The following is an 18,640-nucleotide window of genomic DNA, read 5'->3' as shown; positions in this document are numbered from 1 at the left end:
TGGTATGCAGACCTGGTGAATATGTCATCGGCTCCACCATGGAAGCTACCTTTGAGGCAGGATCTTCTAGTACAAGGTCCGTTCGAACATCCAAATCTAGTCTCTCTACAACTGACTGCTTGGAAATTGAACGCTTGATTCTATCTAAGCGTGGGTTTTCAGATTCAGTCATAGATACTCTGGTTCAAGCCAGAAAACCTGTAACTAGGAAGATTTACCATAAGATATGGCAAAAATATATCCGTTGGTGTGAATCCAAGGGATTCCCTTGGAGTAAAATTAAAATTCCTAGGATACTTTCCTTTCTCCAAGAAGGTCTGGATAAAGGTTTGTCAGCTAGTTCCTTAAAAGGACAGATATCTGCTCTGTCTGTTTTGTTACACAAACGTCTGGCAGCAGTGCCAGATGTACAGGCGTTTGTACAGGCGTTAGTTAGAATCAAGCCTGTTTACAGACCCATGACTCCTCCTTGGAGTCTAAATTTAGTTCTTTCAGTTCTTCAGGGGGTTCCATTTGAACCCATGCATTCCATAGATATTAAGTTACTATCTTGGAAAGTTCTGTTTTTGGTTGCTATTTCTTCTGCTAGAAGAGTTTCTGAATTATCTGATTTGCAGTGTACTTCTCCCTATCTGGTATTCCATACAGATAACATAATTTATGTAAGAACTTACCTGATAAATTCATTTCTTTCATATTAGCAAGAGTCCATGAGCTAGTGACGTATGGGATATACATTCCTACCAGGAGGGGCAAAGTTTCTCAAACCTCAAAATGCCTATAAATACACCCCTCACCACACCCACAATTCAGTTTAACGAATAGCCAAGAAATGGGGTGATAAAAAAGTGCGAAAGCATATAAAATAAGGAATTGGAATAATTGTGCTTTATACAAAAATCATAACCACCACAAAAAAAGGGCGGGCCTCATGGACTCTTGCTAATATGAAAGAAATGAATTTATCAGGTAAGTTCTTACATAAATTATGTTTTCTTTCATGTAATTAGCAAGAGTCCATGAGCTAGTGACGTATGGGATAATGATTACCCAAGATGTGGATCTTTCCACGCAAGAGTCACTAGAGAGGGAGGGATAAAATAAAGACAGCCAATTCCTGCTGAAAATAATCCACACCCAAAATAAAGTTTAATGAAAAACATAAGCAGAAGATTCATACTGAAACCGCTGCCTGAAGTACTTTTCTACCAAAAACTGCTTCAGAAGAAGAAAATACATCAAAATGGTAGAATTTAGTAAAAGTATGCAAAGAGGACCAAGTTGCTGCTTTGCAAATCTGATCAATCGAAGCTTCATTCCTAAACGCCCAGGAAGTAGAAACTGACCTAGTAGAATGAGCTGTAATCCTTTGAGGCGGAGTTTTACCCGACTCAACATAGGCAAGATGAATTAAAGATTTCAACCAAGATGCCAAAGAAATGGCAGAAGCTTTCTGGCCTTTTCTAGAACCGGAAAAGATAACAAATAAACTAGAAGTCTTTCGAAAAGACTTAGTAGCTTCAACATAATATTTCAAAGCTCTAACAACATCCAAAGAATGCAATGATTTCTCCTTAGAATTCTTAGGATTAGGACATAATGAAGGAACCACAATTTCTCTACTAATGTTGTTGGAATTCACAACTTTAGGTAAAAATTCAAAAGAAGTTCGCAACACTGCCTTATCCGGATGAAAAATCAGAAAAGGAGACTCACAAGAAAGAGCAGATAATTCAGAAACTCTTCTGGCAGAAGAGATTGCCAAAAGGAACAAAACTTTCCAAGAAAGTAATTTAATGTCCAATGAATGCATAGGTTCAAACGGAGGAGCTTGAAGAGCCCCCAGAACCAAATTCAAACTCCAAGGAGGAGAAATTGACTTAATGACAGGTTTTATACGAACCAAAGCTTGTACAAAACAATGAATATCAGGAAGATTAGCAATCTTTCTGTGAAAAAGAACAGAAAGAGCAGAGATTTGTCCTTTCAAAGAACTTGCGGATAAACCTTTATCAAAACCATCCTGAAGAAACTGTAAAATTCTCGGAATTCTAAAAGAATGCCAAGAAAAATGATGAGAAAGACACCAAGAAATATAAGTCTTCCAGACTCTATAATATATCTCTCTGGATACAGATTTACGAGCCTGTAACATAGTATTAATCACAGAGTCAGAGAAACCTCTTTGACCAAGAATCAAGCGTTCAATCTCCATACCTTTAAATTTAAGGATTTGAGATCCTGATGGAAAAAAGGACCTTGCGACAGAAGGTCTGGTCGTAGCTGAAGAGTCCACGGATGGCAAGAGGCCATCCGGACAAGATCCGCATACCAAAACCTGTGAGGCCACGCCGGAGCTACCAGCAGAACAAACGAGCATTCCTTCAGAATCTTGGAGATTACTCTTGGAAGAAGAACTAGAGGCGGAAAGATATAAGCAGGATGATACTTCCAAGGAAGTGATAATGCATCCACTGCTTCCGCCTGAGGATCCCGGGATCTGGACAGATACCTGGGAAGTTTCTTGTTTAGATGAGACGCCATCAGATCTATTTCTGGAAGCTCCCACATTTGAACAATCTGAAGAAATACCTCTGGGTGAAGAGACCATTCGCCCGGATGCAACGTTTGGCGACTGAGATAATCCGCTTCCCAATTGTCTATACCTGGAATATGAACCGCAGAGATTAGACAGGAGCTGGATTCCGCCCAAACCAGAATTCGAGATACTTCTTTCATAGCCAGAGGACTGTGAGTCCCTCCTTGATGATTGATGTATGCCATCGTTGTGACATTGTCTGTCTGAAAACAAATGAACGATTCTCTCTTCAGAAGAAGCCAAGACTGAAGAGCTCTGAAAATTGCACGGAGTTCCAAAATATTGATCGGTAATCTCACCTCCTGAGATTCCCAAACTCCTTGTGCCGTCAGAGATCCCCACACAGCTCCCCAACCTGTGAGACTTGCATCTGTTGAAATTACAGTCCAGGTCGGAAGCACAAAAGAAGCCCCCTGAATTAAACGATGGTGATCTGTCCACCACGTTAGAGAGTGTCGTACAATCGGTTTTAAAGATATTAATTGAGATATCTTTGTGTAATCCTTGCACCATTGATTCAGCATACAGAGCTGAAGAGGTCGCATGTGAAAACGAGCAAAGGGGATCGCGTCCGATGCAGCAGTCATAAGACCTAGAATTTCCATGCATAAGGCTACCGAAGGGAATGATTGTGACTGAAGGTTTCGACAAGCTGAAATCAATTTTAGACGTCTCTTGTCTGTTAAAGACAGAGTCATGGACACTGAATCTATCTGGAAACCCAGAAAGGTTACCCTTGTCTGAGGAATCAATGAACTTTTTGGTGAATTGATCCTCCAACCATGATCTTGAAGAAACAACACAAGTCGATTCGTATGAGATTCTGCTAAATGTAAAGACTGAGCAAGTACCAAGATATCGTCCAAATAAGGAAATACCACAATACCCTGTTCTCTGATTACAGACAGAAGGGCACCGAGAACCTTTGTAAAAATTCTTGGAGCTGTAGCTAGGCCAAACGGCAGAGCCACAAACTGGTAATGCTTGTCCAGAAAAGAGAATCTCAGGAACTGATAATGATCTGGATGAATCGGAATATGCAGATATGCATCCTGTAAATCTATTGTGGACATATTATGCCCTTGCTGAACAAAAGGCAAGATAGTCCTTACAGTTACCATTTTGAACGTTGGTATCCTTATATAACGATTCAATATTTTTAGATCCAGAACTGGTCTGAAGGAATTCTACTTCTTTGGTACAATGAAGAGATTCGAATAAAACCCCATCCCCTGTTCCAGAACTGGAACTGGCATAATTACTCCAGCCAACTCTAGATCTGAAACACAATTCAGAAATGCTTGAGCTTTCACTGGATTTACTGGGACACGGGAAAGAAAAAATCTCTTTGCAGGAGGTCTCATCTTGAAACCAATTCTGTACCCTTCTGAAACAATGTTCTGAATCCAAAGATTGTGAACAGAATTGATCCAAATTTCTTTGAAAAAACGTAACCTGCCCCCTACCAGCTGAGCTGGAATGAGGGCCGCACCTTCATGTGGACTTAGAAGCAGGCTTTGCCTTTCTAGAAGGCTTGGATTTATTCCAGACTGGAGATGGTTTCCAAACTGAAACTGCTCCTGAGGATGAATGATCAGGCTTTTGTTCTTTGTTGAAACGAAAGGAACGAAAACGATTGTTAGCCCTGTTTTTACCCTTAGATTTTTTATCCTGTGGTAAAAAAGTTCCTTTCCCACCAGTAACAGTTGAGATAATAGAATCCAACTGAGAACCAAATAATTTGTTACCCTGGAAAGAAATGGAAAGTAGAGTTGATTTAGAAGCCATATCAGCATTCCAAGTTTTAAGCCATAAAGCTCTTCTAGCTAAAATAGCTAGAGACATAAACCTGACATCAACTCTGATAATATCAAAAATGGCATCACAGATAAAATTATTAGCATGCTGAAGAAGAATAATAATATTATGAGAATCATGATCTGTTACTTGTTGCGCTAAAGTCTCCAACCAAAAAGTTGAGGCTGCAGCAACATCAGCCAATGATATAGCAGGTCTAAGAAGATTACCTGAACACAGATAAGCTTTTCTTAGAAAGGATTCAATTTTCCTATCTAAAGGATCCTTAAACGAAGTACCATCTGACGTAGGAATAGTAGTACGTTTAGCAAGGGTAGAAATAGCCCCATCAACTTTAGGGATTTTGTCCCAAAATTCTAATCTGTCAGACGGCACAGGATATAATTGCTTAAAACGTTTAGAAGGAGTAAATGAATTACCCAATTTATCCCATTCTCTGGAAATTACTTCAGAAATAGCATTAGGAACAGGAAAAACTTCTGGAATAACCACAGGAGATTTAAATACCTTATCTAAATGTTTAGAATTAGTATCAAGAGGACCAGAATCCTCTATTTCTAAAGCAATTAGTACTTCTTTAAGTAAAGAACGAATAAATTCCATTTTAAATAAATATGAAGATTTATCAGCATCAATCTCTGAGACAGAATCCTCTGAACCAGAAGAGTCATCAGAATCAGAATGATGATGTTCATTTAAAAATTCATCTGTAGAGAGAGAAGTTTTAAAAGATTTTTTATGTTTACTAGAAGGAGAAATAACAGACATAGCCTTCTTGATGGATTCAGAAACAAAATCTCTTATATTATCAGGAACATTCTGCACCTTAGATGTTGAAGGAACTGCAACAGGCAATGGCACATTACTAAAGGAAATATTATCAGCTTTAACAAGTTTGTCATGACAATTAATACAAACAACAGCCGGAGGAATAGCTACCAAAAGTTTACAGCAGATACACTTAGCTTTGGTAGTTCCAGCACTAGACAGCGATTTTCCTGAAGTATCTTTTGACTCAGATGCAACGTGAGACATCTTGCAATATGTAAGAGAAAAAACAACATATAAAGCAAAATTGATCAAATTCCTTAAATGACAGTTTCAGGAATGGGAAAAAATGCCAATAAACAAGCTTCTAGTAACCAGAAGCAAAGAAAAAATGAGACTGAAATAATGTGGAGACAAAAGCGACGCCCATATTTTTTAGCGCCAAATAAGACGCCCACATTATTTGGCACCTAAATGCTTTTTGGCGCCAAAAATGACGCCACATCCGGAACGCCGACATTTTTGGCGCAAAAGGACGTCAAAAATGACGCAACTTCCGGCGACACGTATGACGCCGGAAACAGAAAAGATTTTTTGCGCCAAAAAAGTCCGCGCCAAGAATGACGCAATAAAATGAAGCATTTTCAGCCCACAGGGAAAAAAAGAGTCAAATTTTAAGGTAAGAAAAAAAGATTGATTCAAATGCATTATCCCAAATATGAAACTGACTGTCTGAAAATAAGGAATGTTGAACATCCTGAGTCAAGGCAAATAAATGTTTGAATACATATATTTAGAACTTTATAAATAAAGTGCCCAACCATAGCTTAGAGTGTCACAGAAAATAAGATTTACTTACCCCAGGACACTCATCTACATGTTTGTAGAAAGCCAAACCAGTACTGAAATGAAAATCAGCAGAGGTAATGGTATATAAATAAGAGTATATCGTCGATCTGAAAAGGGAGGTAAGAGATGAATCTCTACGACCGATAACAGAGAACCTATGAAATAGACCCCGTAGAAGGAGATCACTGCATTCAAATAGGCAATACTCTCCTCACATCCCTCTGACATTCACTGCACGCTGAGAGGAAAACCGGGCTCCAACTTGCTGCGGAGCGCATATCAACGTAGAATCTAGCACAAACTTACTTCACCACCTCCATAGGAGGCAAAGTTTGTAAAACTGAATTGTGGGTGTGGTGAGGGGTGTATTTATAGGCATTTTGAGGTTTGGGAAACTTTGCCCCTCCTGGTAGGAATGTATATCCCATACGTCACTAGCTCATGGACTCTTGCTAATTACATGAAAGAAAAGGTAGTTTTACGTACCAAGCCTGGTTTTCTTCCAAAGGTCGTTTCCAACAAGAATATTAACCAGGAAATTGTTGTTCCTTCTCTGTGTCCGAATCCAGTTTCAAAGAAGGAACGCTTGTTACACAATCTAGATGTGGTCCGTGCTTTAAAGTTTTATTTAGAAGCAACAAAGGATTTCAGACAGACATCATCCTTGTTTGTTGTGTATTCTGGTAAGAGGAGAGGGCAGAAAGCTACTGCTACCTCTCTTTCTTTTTGGCTGAAAAGCATCATCCGATTGGCTTATGAGACTGCCGGATGGCAGCCTCCTGAACAAATTACAGCTCATTCTACTAGAGCTGTGGCTTCCACATGGGCCTTCAAGAACGAGGCTTCTGTTGATCAGATCTGTAAGGCAGCGACTTGGTCTTCTCTGCATACTTTTGACAAATTTTACAAATTCGATACTTATGCTTCTTCGGAGGCTATTTTTTGGAGAAAGGTTTTGCAAGCCGTGGTGCCTTCCGTTTAGGTAACCTGGTTTGCTCCCTCCCTTCATCCGTGTCCTAAAGCTTTGGTATTGGTTCCCACAAGTAAGGATGAAGCCGTGGACCGGACACACCAATGTTGGAGAAAACAGAATTTATGTTTACCTGATAAATTTCTTTCTCCAACAGTGTGTCCGGTCCACGGCCCGTCCTGGTTTTTAATCAGGTTTGAAAAATTTCTTTCTTTATACACTACAGTCACCACGGCACCCTATAGTTTCTTCTTTTTCTCCTAACCGTCGGTCGAATGACCGGGGGGCGGAGCCAGAGGGGGGGGCTATATGGACAGCTCTTGCTGGGTGCTCTCTTTGCCATTTCCTGTAGGGGAAGAGAATATCCCACAAGTAAGGATGAAGCCGTGGACCGGACACACCGTTGGAGAAAGAAATTTATCAGGTAAACATAAATTCTGTTTTCTAAATTTTATCATTTTGATATTTATGTTTCCTCCAAAGCTGCTTTTGGCAGTAAAGTCCTACAGGCTGCAGTAAACAGCAAATAGGAACTGCCATGTTTTTGTCCCACCCATCCTTAACGTGGACTCTCAGCTTGGGTATTGTATGCCACATGTTATAGACACCTATGGACTCTCTTTATCATATGAAAGAAAACAGAATTTATACTTACTGATAAATCTCTTTTTTGGGGGATGATGAGAGTCCATAGGACCCGCCAGGTTTATTCTATATGGGTAACAGTTCTTATTTGCCCCCTCTTAACCCTGCTTTCTGTCTTTCCTATTTTTTCTGTTTCTCCTTTTCCCGGCTATATGTAAACTGTGTGGGGAGGGGAGGTGGGAGCTCTTGTGTTGGTTCTTGACCTCCTTCTAGTGGCGGGAAATATATCCAGCATGTTATGGACTCTCATCATGCCAACGAAGAGGGGCGTTAACAAATCTATTGTTTCTTTTTTCTTGTTTTTTTTTTTCTCTGGAACTCATTGCCCTCATGCAAAATAGGCATAAGATTGGGGGAGCTTAGGGGTTGTATGCTTTGTATTTTTTCTTTTTTTGGGCTCTCATATACTTTCATATATTCTTATTTATATTTTGAATTAACTATTAAAATAATTTGAGAAAAGATAAGAATGAAGAGAGTGAGAGAGAGGGAGGGGAGAAGGGTGATCAGAGGGGATTAAAGGTCGGGGCAGTAGAAGACAGAAAAGAAATGCGTCAACAGACAGTTCCTTGGATTTGGGCTCATGCATATGTCTTATTATTTTTGTTGATTTATGTTATTGTCTGTATTTCAGTATATCTTTATTTGTATTATTAGGACAATGTAATGAAGATTTATACAATAAAACAATAATAAAAAACATTGCTAACACGCACATTCTTCTAAGTACCTCATTCACACCTATTTCAGTGTGTGAAGCTTTTTCTGCACATATAAGAATTTGAGTGCTAAATTAAAGCTTGAAGGTGTTACAGCACCACTGAGAATTGACGCTGATCATTTTATTGTTTGAATCACTATTATGAAAATCTGCTACTATAAAATGATTAAAAAGAATTATGAAGCGGTACATTAATTGTTTTTGTTTTTTATTGTGTTGTTTTTTTAATAAATAGATATGGCATCTGTCCATGTTCAGATAAAGCACTATAGTTTTTATTTTGTTCTATATTTTATTTGATAAAGCATAAATTAATTTGTGTGTCAGACTCATGTTTGAAATCTTCCATTGGCCTTTAGATTTTTTTAAAAAAAAAGTTATTTGTTTTAGGATTCTGCCAAATGTCTGGCTGGGAAGCTGCCCTCGACAAATTGAGCATGTGACTATCAAATTAAAGCATGAACTTGGAGTAACAGCTGTACTGAACTTTCAGACAGAGTGGGATGTTATCCAGAATTCAAGGGGATGCAACCCCTATGCTGAGCCCATGACTGCAGAAACAATGATCAGGGTGTATAAAGATGCTGGCCTGGTGTACATATGGATCCCAACTCCAGACATGAGTACAGAAGGTATAAGCCAAACTTTTACCACATATAACATGATTGCTATGACTAAGGCATATATCTCAGTTGAGCCATATGAAAAATCAGCTGCAAAAAAATAAAAATGCAACAATAAAAATGTTGTTCAGTGGCTCCACTTATACAGATCATAATATACCTACACAATTATAGCAACTGTAAGTTATGTTCCAGTCATTTTTATGACTAACTGGATATGAAGTCACTATAACACTGGAACATATTTAATATAGGTACCAGTGTTATAGCCCAGTATTCATGACCCAGTCAACTTTTAATAACCGCTAACCTACCTGTTAATTATTTTAACTGCAGTGTGGCCCCACAACCTTGCCCATCATTATCACGTGGTTCTTTCATTTTGTAAGCCCCACAACTCCTAAGGGATCCTGTTAAATGATATGCAGACCTCCTTAATTCTGTCCCTCCTATATGATCCGTCCTATTTTAAGCTTACTAATTTCCAACTTCCTTCACTGTTGCCCTATTACTCCCCAATCACTTAATTTATTTATTTATTTTATTTTTTTGGGGGGGGGATTTGTTTTTTACATTTAGGTGTTAAAGGGTTAGGTGTTGGGGTATTAAAAGGAGACATTTTAAGGGGGTTGTTGGGGGGTGATCCTTTAAGGGGAGTTTTCCAGTAAGAGGTGTCATGTATGATGATTTAGGGCACGATGAGCTCTAAACTCAGATGAGATTATCTAATACGTCTTGCCAGTATGTCAAGGTCTCTCAAATAATTTTATAAAGGCACATTTTCGCCTGAGGATTTTTTTTTTCTAGCTATGCAGGGTTCTGGATATGAAGGAGACACATGCATTACAATATAGTGCTCAAAAAAGACCACAATATATTTGTGTGATTTCTCTCCATCAAACAGATGATTAGCACCTACTCCTGTTGTAATAATATTCTTTAACAGGAAATCTTACCAAACTCTCCCACGAGATATTGAAATGTCTTAGCAGAGCACCCTTTAACCCTCTGACAACTCTGTATTTCAGGAGACTTACTTACAGGCAGACGGATCTCCGGGTTCACTTGTGGCTATACACACCTCTCCCCGCCTATGTGAAAAACAATCCTGAGTGGTTTCTTTGAATGAGCGGCGATTTCGCTCAAGCCGGTCCATCTCCACTTCCTTGGTTTTTTTTGTTCACTCGGCGGGTGACGTCATGCAGCTCCGATCACATGTAGACCGTGTGGAGTGGTTGTCTTTTCTGGATCAGTGATACGCTGTCATGGTGCTCACTCCTAACCAATTACAAATTCAGAAAAAACAAATTCCACCAGGAGCACTCAAAAACGTATAATTAAACTTAGCTCTTATTCTCATCCAAGGTAAAAACAAATTTGTAATCCTTCAGCAGCAAAGTCGGAATGGTGATGGGGGGTCCCCTTGACCTGCTGACGCGTTTCGGCCGTGTAGTCGTAATCATAGCTGCAGTCCTTTGTCTCATTCGGACTTTTAACTTGTTAAAACTTTTCCTATTGGTTAAAACACAAATAGGGGATGCCCCTATCACCATGCCTCGACACTATGTGTCTTATTAAACGCACCTGATTCATAGTTTACATTTATGACAGTATTACATAATTCAAAGAAGCGAAGGCAGAATCAAATGGAGTGCATTGTGAAGGTAAACTCTTACCAGAGCTTCGAGTAAGTACTTGGTTCCAGGACTGTCTCCGTCAGTAAACTCTGCTTCCTCTTTTTCACACTTCCTTACCACCTGACTCCAAAAACCCCAATGAGTCAACCCGGTCCAAGCCATGTGTGCCACACCAGCTCCTAATCACCTCTAGCCCAAAACACAGCAGTAGCCGATCCGTAGATAGAATCCCAAGTAGATCAAAAATAAAGTCACTCGTTATGAATTTAAAGGGGGCGTGCAAATATAAGTCCATTGTGTGTGGTTCCACCATTACCAACAATATTTTCACGTACCCCCAACTGGTCTGCTGCGTGGTTGGGAACCGCTGTTCTAGAGCAGGGGTCGCCAACCTTTCGGACTTCAGGGACCACTAAACTCACAATTTTGAATCCTGTGGACCACTAACATGAATTTTATATATATATATATATATATATATATATATATATATATATACATACGCATATATATAAACACACATATTCAGTTTGTAGGTGCATGCACTCTCACCATCCATATTCAATTGCCAGGGTGCTGTAGCAGATATCCAAAGATGCAGTGAAAAATAAGCACTCACTGGACTTTAGCCAACTGTGTAAACAAATAATATTTATTGTGACGTTTCGGGACACCAAACAGTCCCTTCTTCTTTTGTCAGAAGAAGGGACTGTTTGGTGTCCTGAAACGTCACAATAAATATTATTTGTTTACACAGTTGGCTAAAGTCCAGTGAGTGCTTATTTTTCACTGCATCTATAAACACATATATATATATATATATATAAACACATATATACACACACACATACAGTACATAACTAGTATAACCATAGCTAAATTTACATAATGTATATATTTACACATTTTAAAGAATTATTTTTTGGAATTAACTAATTGAATGACAGAACTGATAGAATACTTCAAAATGACAGATGAAGGGTGAGTGCCAACTTTTAAGCTGGAAACAGAGAGGCAGAAGTGGGAAAAATAATTATGTTTAAAAGGACCACAAGACTTCCAAGTTACCTCTCCAGTTAGGAATTATGCAAAACTACTTATGATCATGGACAGACATTGGAGTCATAAATTATGTTTATATCAGAAAGCTCTCAATATGAATGTGAGCTAACTATGACTGAAGTTACTGGGGTTTACTATAATACTGGTGGGATATGGCTGATCTGCTGTATGGCAATTACTGGAATTCAGGTGGAATAAAATGATTAGAATAAAAAATAATTAATTATTTAATAAAAAAAAAAAGAAGAAGATGGAGGGGAGGAAGACAAACAGTGATGTAAGTCCATCTGAAGGAATTAGGAAAACTACTACAAAGAGACAGGTGAAGGGAAGAAAATAAATGAAATATAAGAGAGACATTTTTTTTTAAGATTTTATTTTTTATATAGTTTAATTACACTATTTCAAGCCAAGACCGTACCAACCTCTGCTGGCTTTAGAATGGAAACATCTTCCTCTGAGCAGCGTGCCGGGTGGGAGGAGTTCAAAATACAATCTAGCTACGCAAGTTGCGCAATACTCTGAAACGTGCATAGGGTGATTGTAACAACTCCTCCGTCGGTTTCTTACTGATATCCAGCCAGGCACTGTAGGGAGTTGCGGCGCAACGGGGTGACACCATCAAATTAATCCTGCTTGATGGTGTCAAGGACCACCAACATCTTCTTGTGGACCACCAGTGGTCCACGGACTACTGGTTGGCGACCGCTGTTCTAGAGGAACCAATTGCAACACTGCATGAAATTTAGACACTTGAAAGGGAAATGGATATGACTCAGCTGGTTGTTAATAGTTCTAACAGTGGGAATGGGGAGGATTCAGATGGGGAGACTCCAGAATGTAGCTGGGTAACAGTTAGAGGGCGAAGTAATGATAAGCGGAATAGACAGGCCAGTTCTGAGCTGGTACACCCCAACAGATTTGCAGATTAAGTGAAGATGTTGGGGATATCAGTTCAGAGGTGGCAGTGGCAGAGTTGGCTGTTTTGCCTAGTATAGTGAACAGTCTTTAGTAATGGAAGAGGAGCATGCTATAGTGGGTTTTCCTTCAGACATGGGAGCAGGGCATACTATAGTTAACAGTCCTTCTGTCATGGTAGGGGGCATACAAGTCAGGGCCTGAGGCAGATATTATTAGGAAGGTTGACCCCTTAAATAGAATAGTTTGCTGTCTTCTAGGGGCTCGTGTTAGGCATATTATGGAGCGTATTGATAGATTGTTGAAAGAGATGTGTGTCTGATCCATCAGTCATGTTGCATATTGGTACTAATGAAGGAATCAGCGGGAGATGGAGTGTCCTAAAAAAAAAAACTTCAGGAAGTTAGGTAGCAAGCTTAAAGCAAGGACATCCAAGGTAATATTTTCGGAGATATTGCCAGTGCCATTTGCTAACTCAGTAAGGTAGAAAGAGCTAAGATCAGTTATTCATGGTTAAAACATGGTGTAAAAATAAGGGGTTTGACTTTTTAGAGCACTGGGTTGACTTTCACTTGGGTACAATTTGTACAGTAAGGATGGATTGCACCTGAATGACATGGGTGCAGGTGTGTTTGTGGAGAGGATGGTAGCACGCTTAGAGAATCTTTTAAACTAGGCAAAGGGGGGAAGGATCCGTCAGAACACAAAAGAACAGAAAGTCTATGAACCTAACCTTAAACCTACAATAAGGGAAGATATTTATGATGATACAGGTGACAATGTAGAGACCCTGTGAGTTGAAATAAGGAGTGGGGGAAACAAATACTAAAAAAAATATTACTAGGAACATGCTACAAATAGACTCAACTACTAATGCAAATAGAAAAGGCTGCTAATTACAGAGCTGTAATTATGGGAGATTTAAACTACCCTGATATAAACTGGGCTAATGAAACTAGTAATTCAGCTAAGTGAGATAGATATTTTTTTTTAATTGTCACAATTAATAGAGGAGCCAATTAGGAATAAAGCTATATTGGATTTAGTGCTATCAAACATACAGATAGAGGGGCAGATTTACGAATTTCTGCCTGTTTCTAAACCACTGTAGACAGCCTCTTATCACATACTTTTTTATTTGCTTTTCACAACAAGAGACTGCCAGTTCATGTGGACCATATAGATAACATTGTGTTCACGCCCAAAGAGTTATTTAAGATTTAGCACAACACAGTACTAAATGTAAGTCAATAGATAATAAATAAAAAGTCATGTGATCAGGGGCTGTCAGAAAATGCTTAGATACAAGGTAATTACAGAGGTAAAAAGTATATTAATATAACTGCTGATTATGAAAAACTGGGGAATGGGTAATAAAGGGATTATCTATCTTTTAAAACAATAAAAATTAAATTGCAGACATAACATAAATTGGGACAAAGTATTCTCTAATAAAAATACAGAGGTTAAATGGATAACATTTAAAACTTTGTTAAATAAATATACATATCAACCCATACCATATGGTTATAAAAGTAAAATAAATAAATCCAAGCCAATGTGGCTAAATAAAAATGTGTTAAGAGAAATTAGGAAAAAACTTAGGGCAATTAAATTATTCTTAGAAAATAGTGCTGTCTCAACATACTATATTTATAAGGAATGTGTCAGCCGTATAGAATCAGTCCAGGATTAGGCCCAATTGCTAGAGTGATAATTTATACACAGGCTAGCACACTGAGAAAAACCCAGGACGTGACCCACTCAGGAAAGAAAAAGTTAGTATGTGGGAAAAAAAGGAAAACTGAGTACTCACAAATAATGCAGGACCACGGGAAACTGAATACTTGATGAGAAGTTTGAGAATGGTCAGGCAAAGCAGAGGTCTATAACACTTTATAGCAGGCAGAGGATAATTTGTTAGATTGGTCAGGCAATGCAGAGGTCAAAGTCACTTTAAGGCAGGCAGAGGATATTCCAATAGAGTGGTCAGGCAAAGCAGAGGTCAAAGTCACTTTAAGGCAGACAGAATAGAAGGGAATTCACAAAAGAAGCACAAAGTCAGGAAGCAGGAAGACAATCCGACAAACGGGTAACAAGGAAAAGACCCGCCGGGGAGTTTAAAAAGCCGGTGACATAATAGAGGCGTGCCAAAAAGAGACCGCAGCATGTTACTAGGCAACGTGACGCGGCAGAGGAGGTAGACATTTCAGTGAGCCGCAGCAACACGGCAATGATCAGAATCATGACAGAATGTAACAAAGCATGCAAAAAAGCAATCAAATTTGCCAAAATGAAAATGAAAGATTAATTGCAAAGGATTCTAAGTCAAACCCTAAAAGGTTTTTTAAGTACATAAATGGCAAGAAATCTAAGAAGGACACTATAGGTACAATAAAATGCATGGAGGGTAGCATGATTAATAGTGACAGGGAGAAGGCTGAGGTACTAAAACAAATTCTTTTCTTCAGTATACACAAGAGAGGAACCAATGGAGTGTACTTTGGAACAAACTAGAACATGCCAGCCTATACCATTAACTGGGTTATTTCTAGATGATATCAGGAAAAAACTGGATAATCTTAAGGTAAATAACTCCAGGCCCAGATGGAATACACCCAAGGGTTTTACGGGAACATAGCACTGTTATAGACAAACCTCTACTCTTAATTTTTCAAGACTCATTATCCTCAAGCATAGTACCCCAGAATGGCGTAAAGCTGATATTGTGCCACTCTTCAAAAATGGATGCAGGGCTGATATTGGAAGCTATAGATCAGCTAGGCTGACATCAATAGTGGGGAAGAAACTTGAAGGGATTATAAAGGATTATATTGATAGGTATATTTGTGTAAACAAGATGAGTTCAAATCACCATGGTTTTATGAGAAATAGATCATGTCAAACTAATCTAATTAGATTCTATGAGGAAGTAAGTAAAAATTTAGATAAAGGGGAATCAGTTGATGTGATATTTTTTGCAAAATCGTTTGATACAGTGCCACATGAGAGATTAATGTACAAAATTAAGGGGACTGGGATATGCTGAAAATGTTAGCTCATGGATAAATAACTGGATAAAAGACAGGGAGCAACTAGTAGTAGTAGTAAATAGATCATACTAGATTGGACAAAGGTAATCAGTGGAGTCCCCCAGGGATCAGTACTGGGCCCTGTTTTTTTTAATATTTGTATTAATGACTTGGAGCAAGGATTAAATAGCAACATCTCTATTTTTGCAGATGATACAAAGTTGGGAAAGGTCATTAGGTTAAAGCAGGAAGAAGTAGGGTTACAAGGGGATCTGGAAAAATTAGAAGTATAGGCAAGTAAAGGGAAAAATGGGATTTGATACGGGAGGACATGCAAGGTTCTACATTTTGGAAGTAAAAAAAAAAAGGCAGGGGAATGACTAGACTTAGCCAAACAGGGAGGAAAGGGCTTTGGGAGTAGCAATAGATAACAAGCTAGAAACATGGGTGCACAACTGCAGGGCAGCAGCTTCTAAGGCTAATAAGATACTAGAATGTATTAAAAGGCATTGATCAAGGGGGGAAAGCATAATTCTGTCACTATATATAAAATCACTGGTAACAGCTCACCTTGAGTATGGCGTGGCTAGGTTCCTGGGGACTGATCTAAAAAAAAAAAAAGGAACATTGCAGACTTTAAAAAAGTTAATAAGGGGAATAGAGAATTTAAGCTATGAGGAGAGGTTAGCCAACTGGGTGTGTTTTCTCTAGAAAAACAGGCACTTGAGAGGTGCCATGATTACTTTATATAAATATAGTCAAGGCCCACTACAGAGATAGCAAAGATCTGTTTATTACAAGAAAATTGTTTCTGACCTAGAGGTCATAATTTAAGGTTTGAGAAAATGAGATTTAATCTCCTGCAGCGAAAATGTTTTTCACTGTAAGAGCAATAAAATTGTTGGAACTCATTGCCAAAGAGGTAGGAGAATGCCAAGATACATTAAAAAATGGTTTGGATACATTTCTGCCTAGAAACAGAATTCATGGATATGGTTTCTTGTATTAAAAGGGGTCACCTTTTAAATGGGATTATTTAAACTCAACTGGAAAACTTTTTTTTTTAAAGTATATTAGATTGTTTGTATAGGTTGAACTCGATGGACTTCGGTTTTCTTTTTTTCAAAATCATCTAGTATGTACTATCTATATGACGCTAAATATGTATTAGCTTAGAGGGAGAATGGGAAAGAGGTGATATTATAGTAACTTTTAAGTATATTAAGGGGCTTCATTAAAACTGAAGCTGTAAGTATTTTTCATAAAAAGAAAAATTCAAGGACAAGGTGTCATTATGCCAAGCGGAAGGTAGTAGGTTCAGGAGTAATTTGCGGAATCACTTTTTAAACCAGAAATAGTGATTGATTGATTAAATAAACTTTGATTAGAGCGGTGATAACAAACACTCGGCCTAGTTTCCCATTGATGTAGTCATATCTTTGGATAATTTGTATGTTAACACCTGTTTCCAAACTGTACCATCTCAATGGAAACTAGCCGCTGTGGGGGGGACTTCAAGAATTCTTGGGATAAGCATAAGACTATGCTACGATCTAGATACATCTACAATAGTATTACATGTTGGGCAGACTTGTTGGGCCTATGCTTCTAATCTGCCATCAAAACTATGTTTCTGTGTCAAAATCTATGTTTCTATGTTTATTTATATAATTAAATATAAATGCTTTTTTTTTTTAACTGCAGACTGGCTCATATCTTTCTTACAATTGCCCCTGCTTCATTAAGTGATTCCAAAAGATAAAGTAGGAAAGACAAAAAAAAAAAAAAAAATAACATTGGCTTAAGTTTGGTAAAGAAAGGGCTATGTTTTTGTTTTGTTTTTTATCCAGTTACTTTAGTTTTCCATTTAATTAATGAGACCTTTAAATGGATTGTACTAATTTCTAAATCACTTTCACTTCTAGGAAAATCTATTTTAGGGAGGTTATACTATAACACATGTAAATACATTATATGGTTTAAAACCGTTTAACTGAGCATATATACTTTAGTTTCAACTTATTGTGAAAAATTTCTCATAGTTTTTTATTATGATGATCAATTCTCAAAATATGCTGAGATTGTTATGCCATTTTTCTTATGATAAAGGAAGAGCTCCTACACAATCGTAGTTTTCTTACAGACTTAATGGGGCCGATTTATCCAGGCCCTAATGGGGCCAAATACCCCTGTTAACTCATCCACTGCCTCTGAGGCTGCGGACATCAATCTGCCCCATCGAATATGATCGGGTTGATTGATACTAGCACCCCTGCAGGGGGCGGGTATTGCACAAGCATTTCACCAGAAACTGCTTGTGCAATGATAAATGCCCACAGCTTATGCTGTCGGCATCAGCGATGTCTGGTGGACATGATACTCTACAGCCGTATCATGTATGCCAGACATTGATAAATCAGCCCCAGTGTATTAACTGAATCTTGCAACAGTCATACATTTTTTGTTTGCCCTACTCTCCAGAAAAGATCAGAAGGCTATACACCTTTGGCCAATAAGATTTTCCCATTCAATCATTCTAGACCTGTAGCATAGGAAGGGGTTCTTCATTTTTTTACATAAGTGTTATGGCTTTGTCATGAAACAAAGTATAAGGATTTCTCTTTCATATATGGCAATTATTTTGTATTTGTGTATATATAGAGTCACGTGATTGGAGTAGCCGTGTTAGTACAGAGGTTTAGATCTCAAAATAACAAGAGTATTGCATTGAGCAATGATACGTTTTTTATTGGATTATGTATAGTTAGTCCAATAAAAAAAGTATCATTGCTCAATGCAATACTCTTGTTATTTTTGTGTATATATATATATATATATATATATATTCATTCACGGAAAGGGAAAGTCTAATGCAAAAATCACATGGTCTAATTTGTTAATTTAATTTCTTCATCACTAATCCTAGCTAAATATTTATTTAGTCCCACAAAAGGGTTAAACGCATAGGTAAAAACCCAATCAGAAGCTGCAAGCATTC

General features: G+C 38.1%; 1 protein-coding gene across 1 annotated transcript in view; it reads left to right on the top strand.

Annotated features, from left to right (window-relative positions):
* The window catches only part of EPM2A (EPM2A glucan phosphatase, laforin), a 695,864-nt gene that overhangs the window by 607,152 nt on the left and 70,072 nt on the right, over positions 1-18,640 (top strand). Inside the window, exon 4 of the mRNA XM_053711843.1 lies at positions 8,761-9,002. Coding sequence (XP_053567818.1) covers positions 8,761-9,002 — 242 coding nt within the window. The remainder of the gene's footprint in view (positions 1-8,760; positions 9,003-18,640) is intronic.

This window comes from Bombina bombina, chromosome 4, assembly GCF_027579735.1.
Source record: "Bombina bombina isolate aBomBom1 chromosome 4, aBomBom1.pri, whole genome shotgun sequence".
Classification (NCBI taxonomy): Eukaryota; Metazoa; Chordata; class Amphibia; order Anura; family Bombinatoridae; genus Bombina; species Bombina bombina.
The sequence above is the reverse complement of the archived record's forward strand: the minus strand, read 5'-3'. Positions and strand labels throughout refer to the sequence as shown.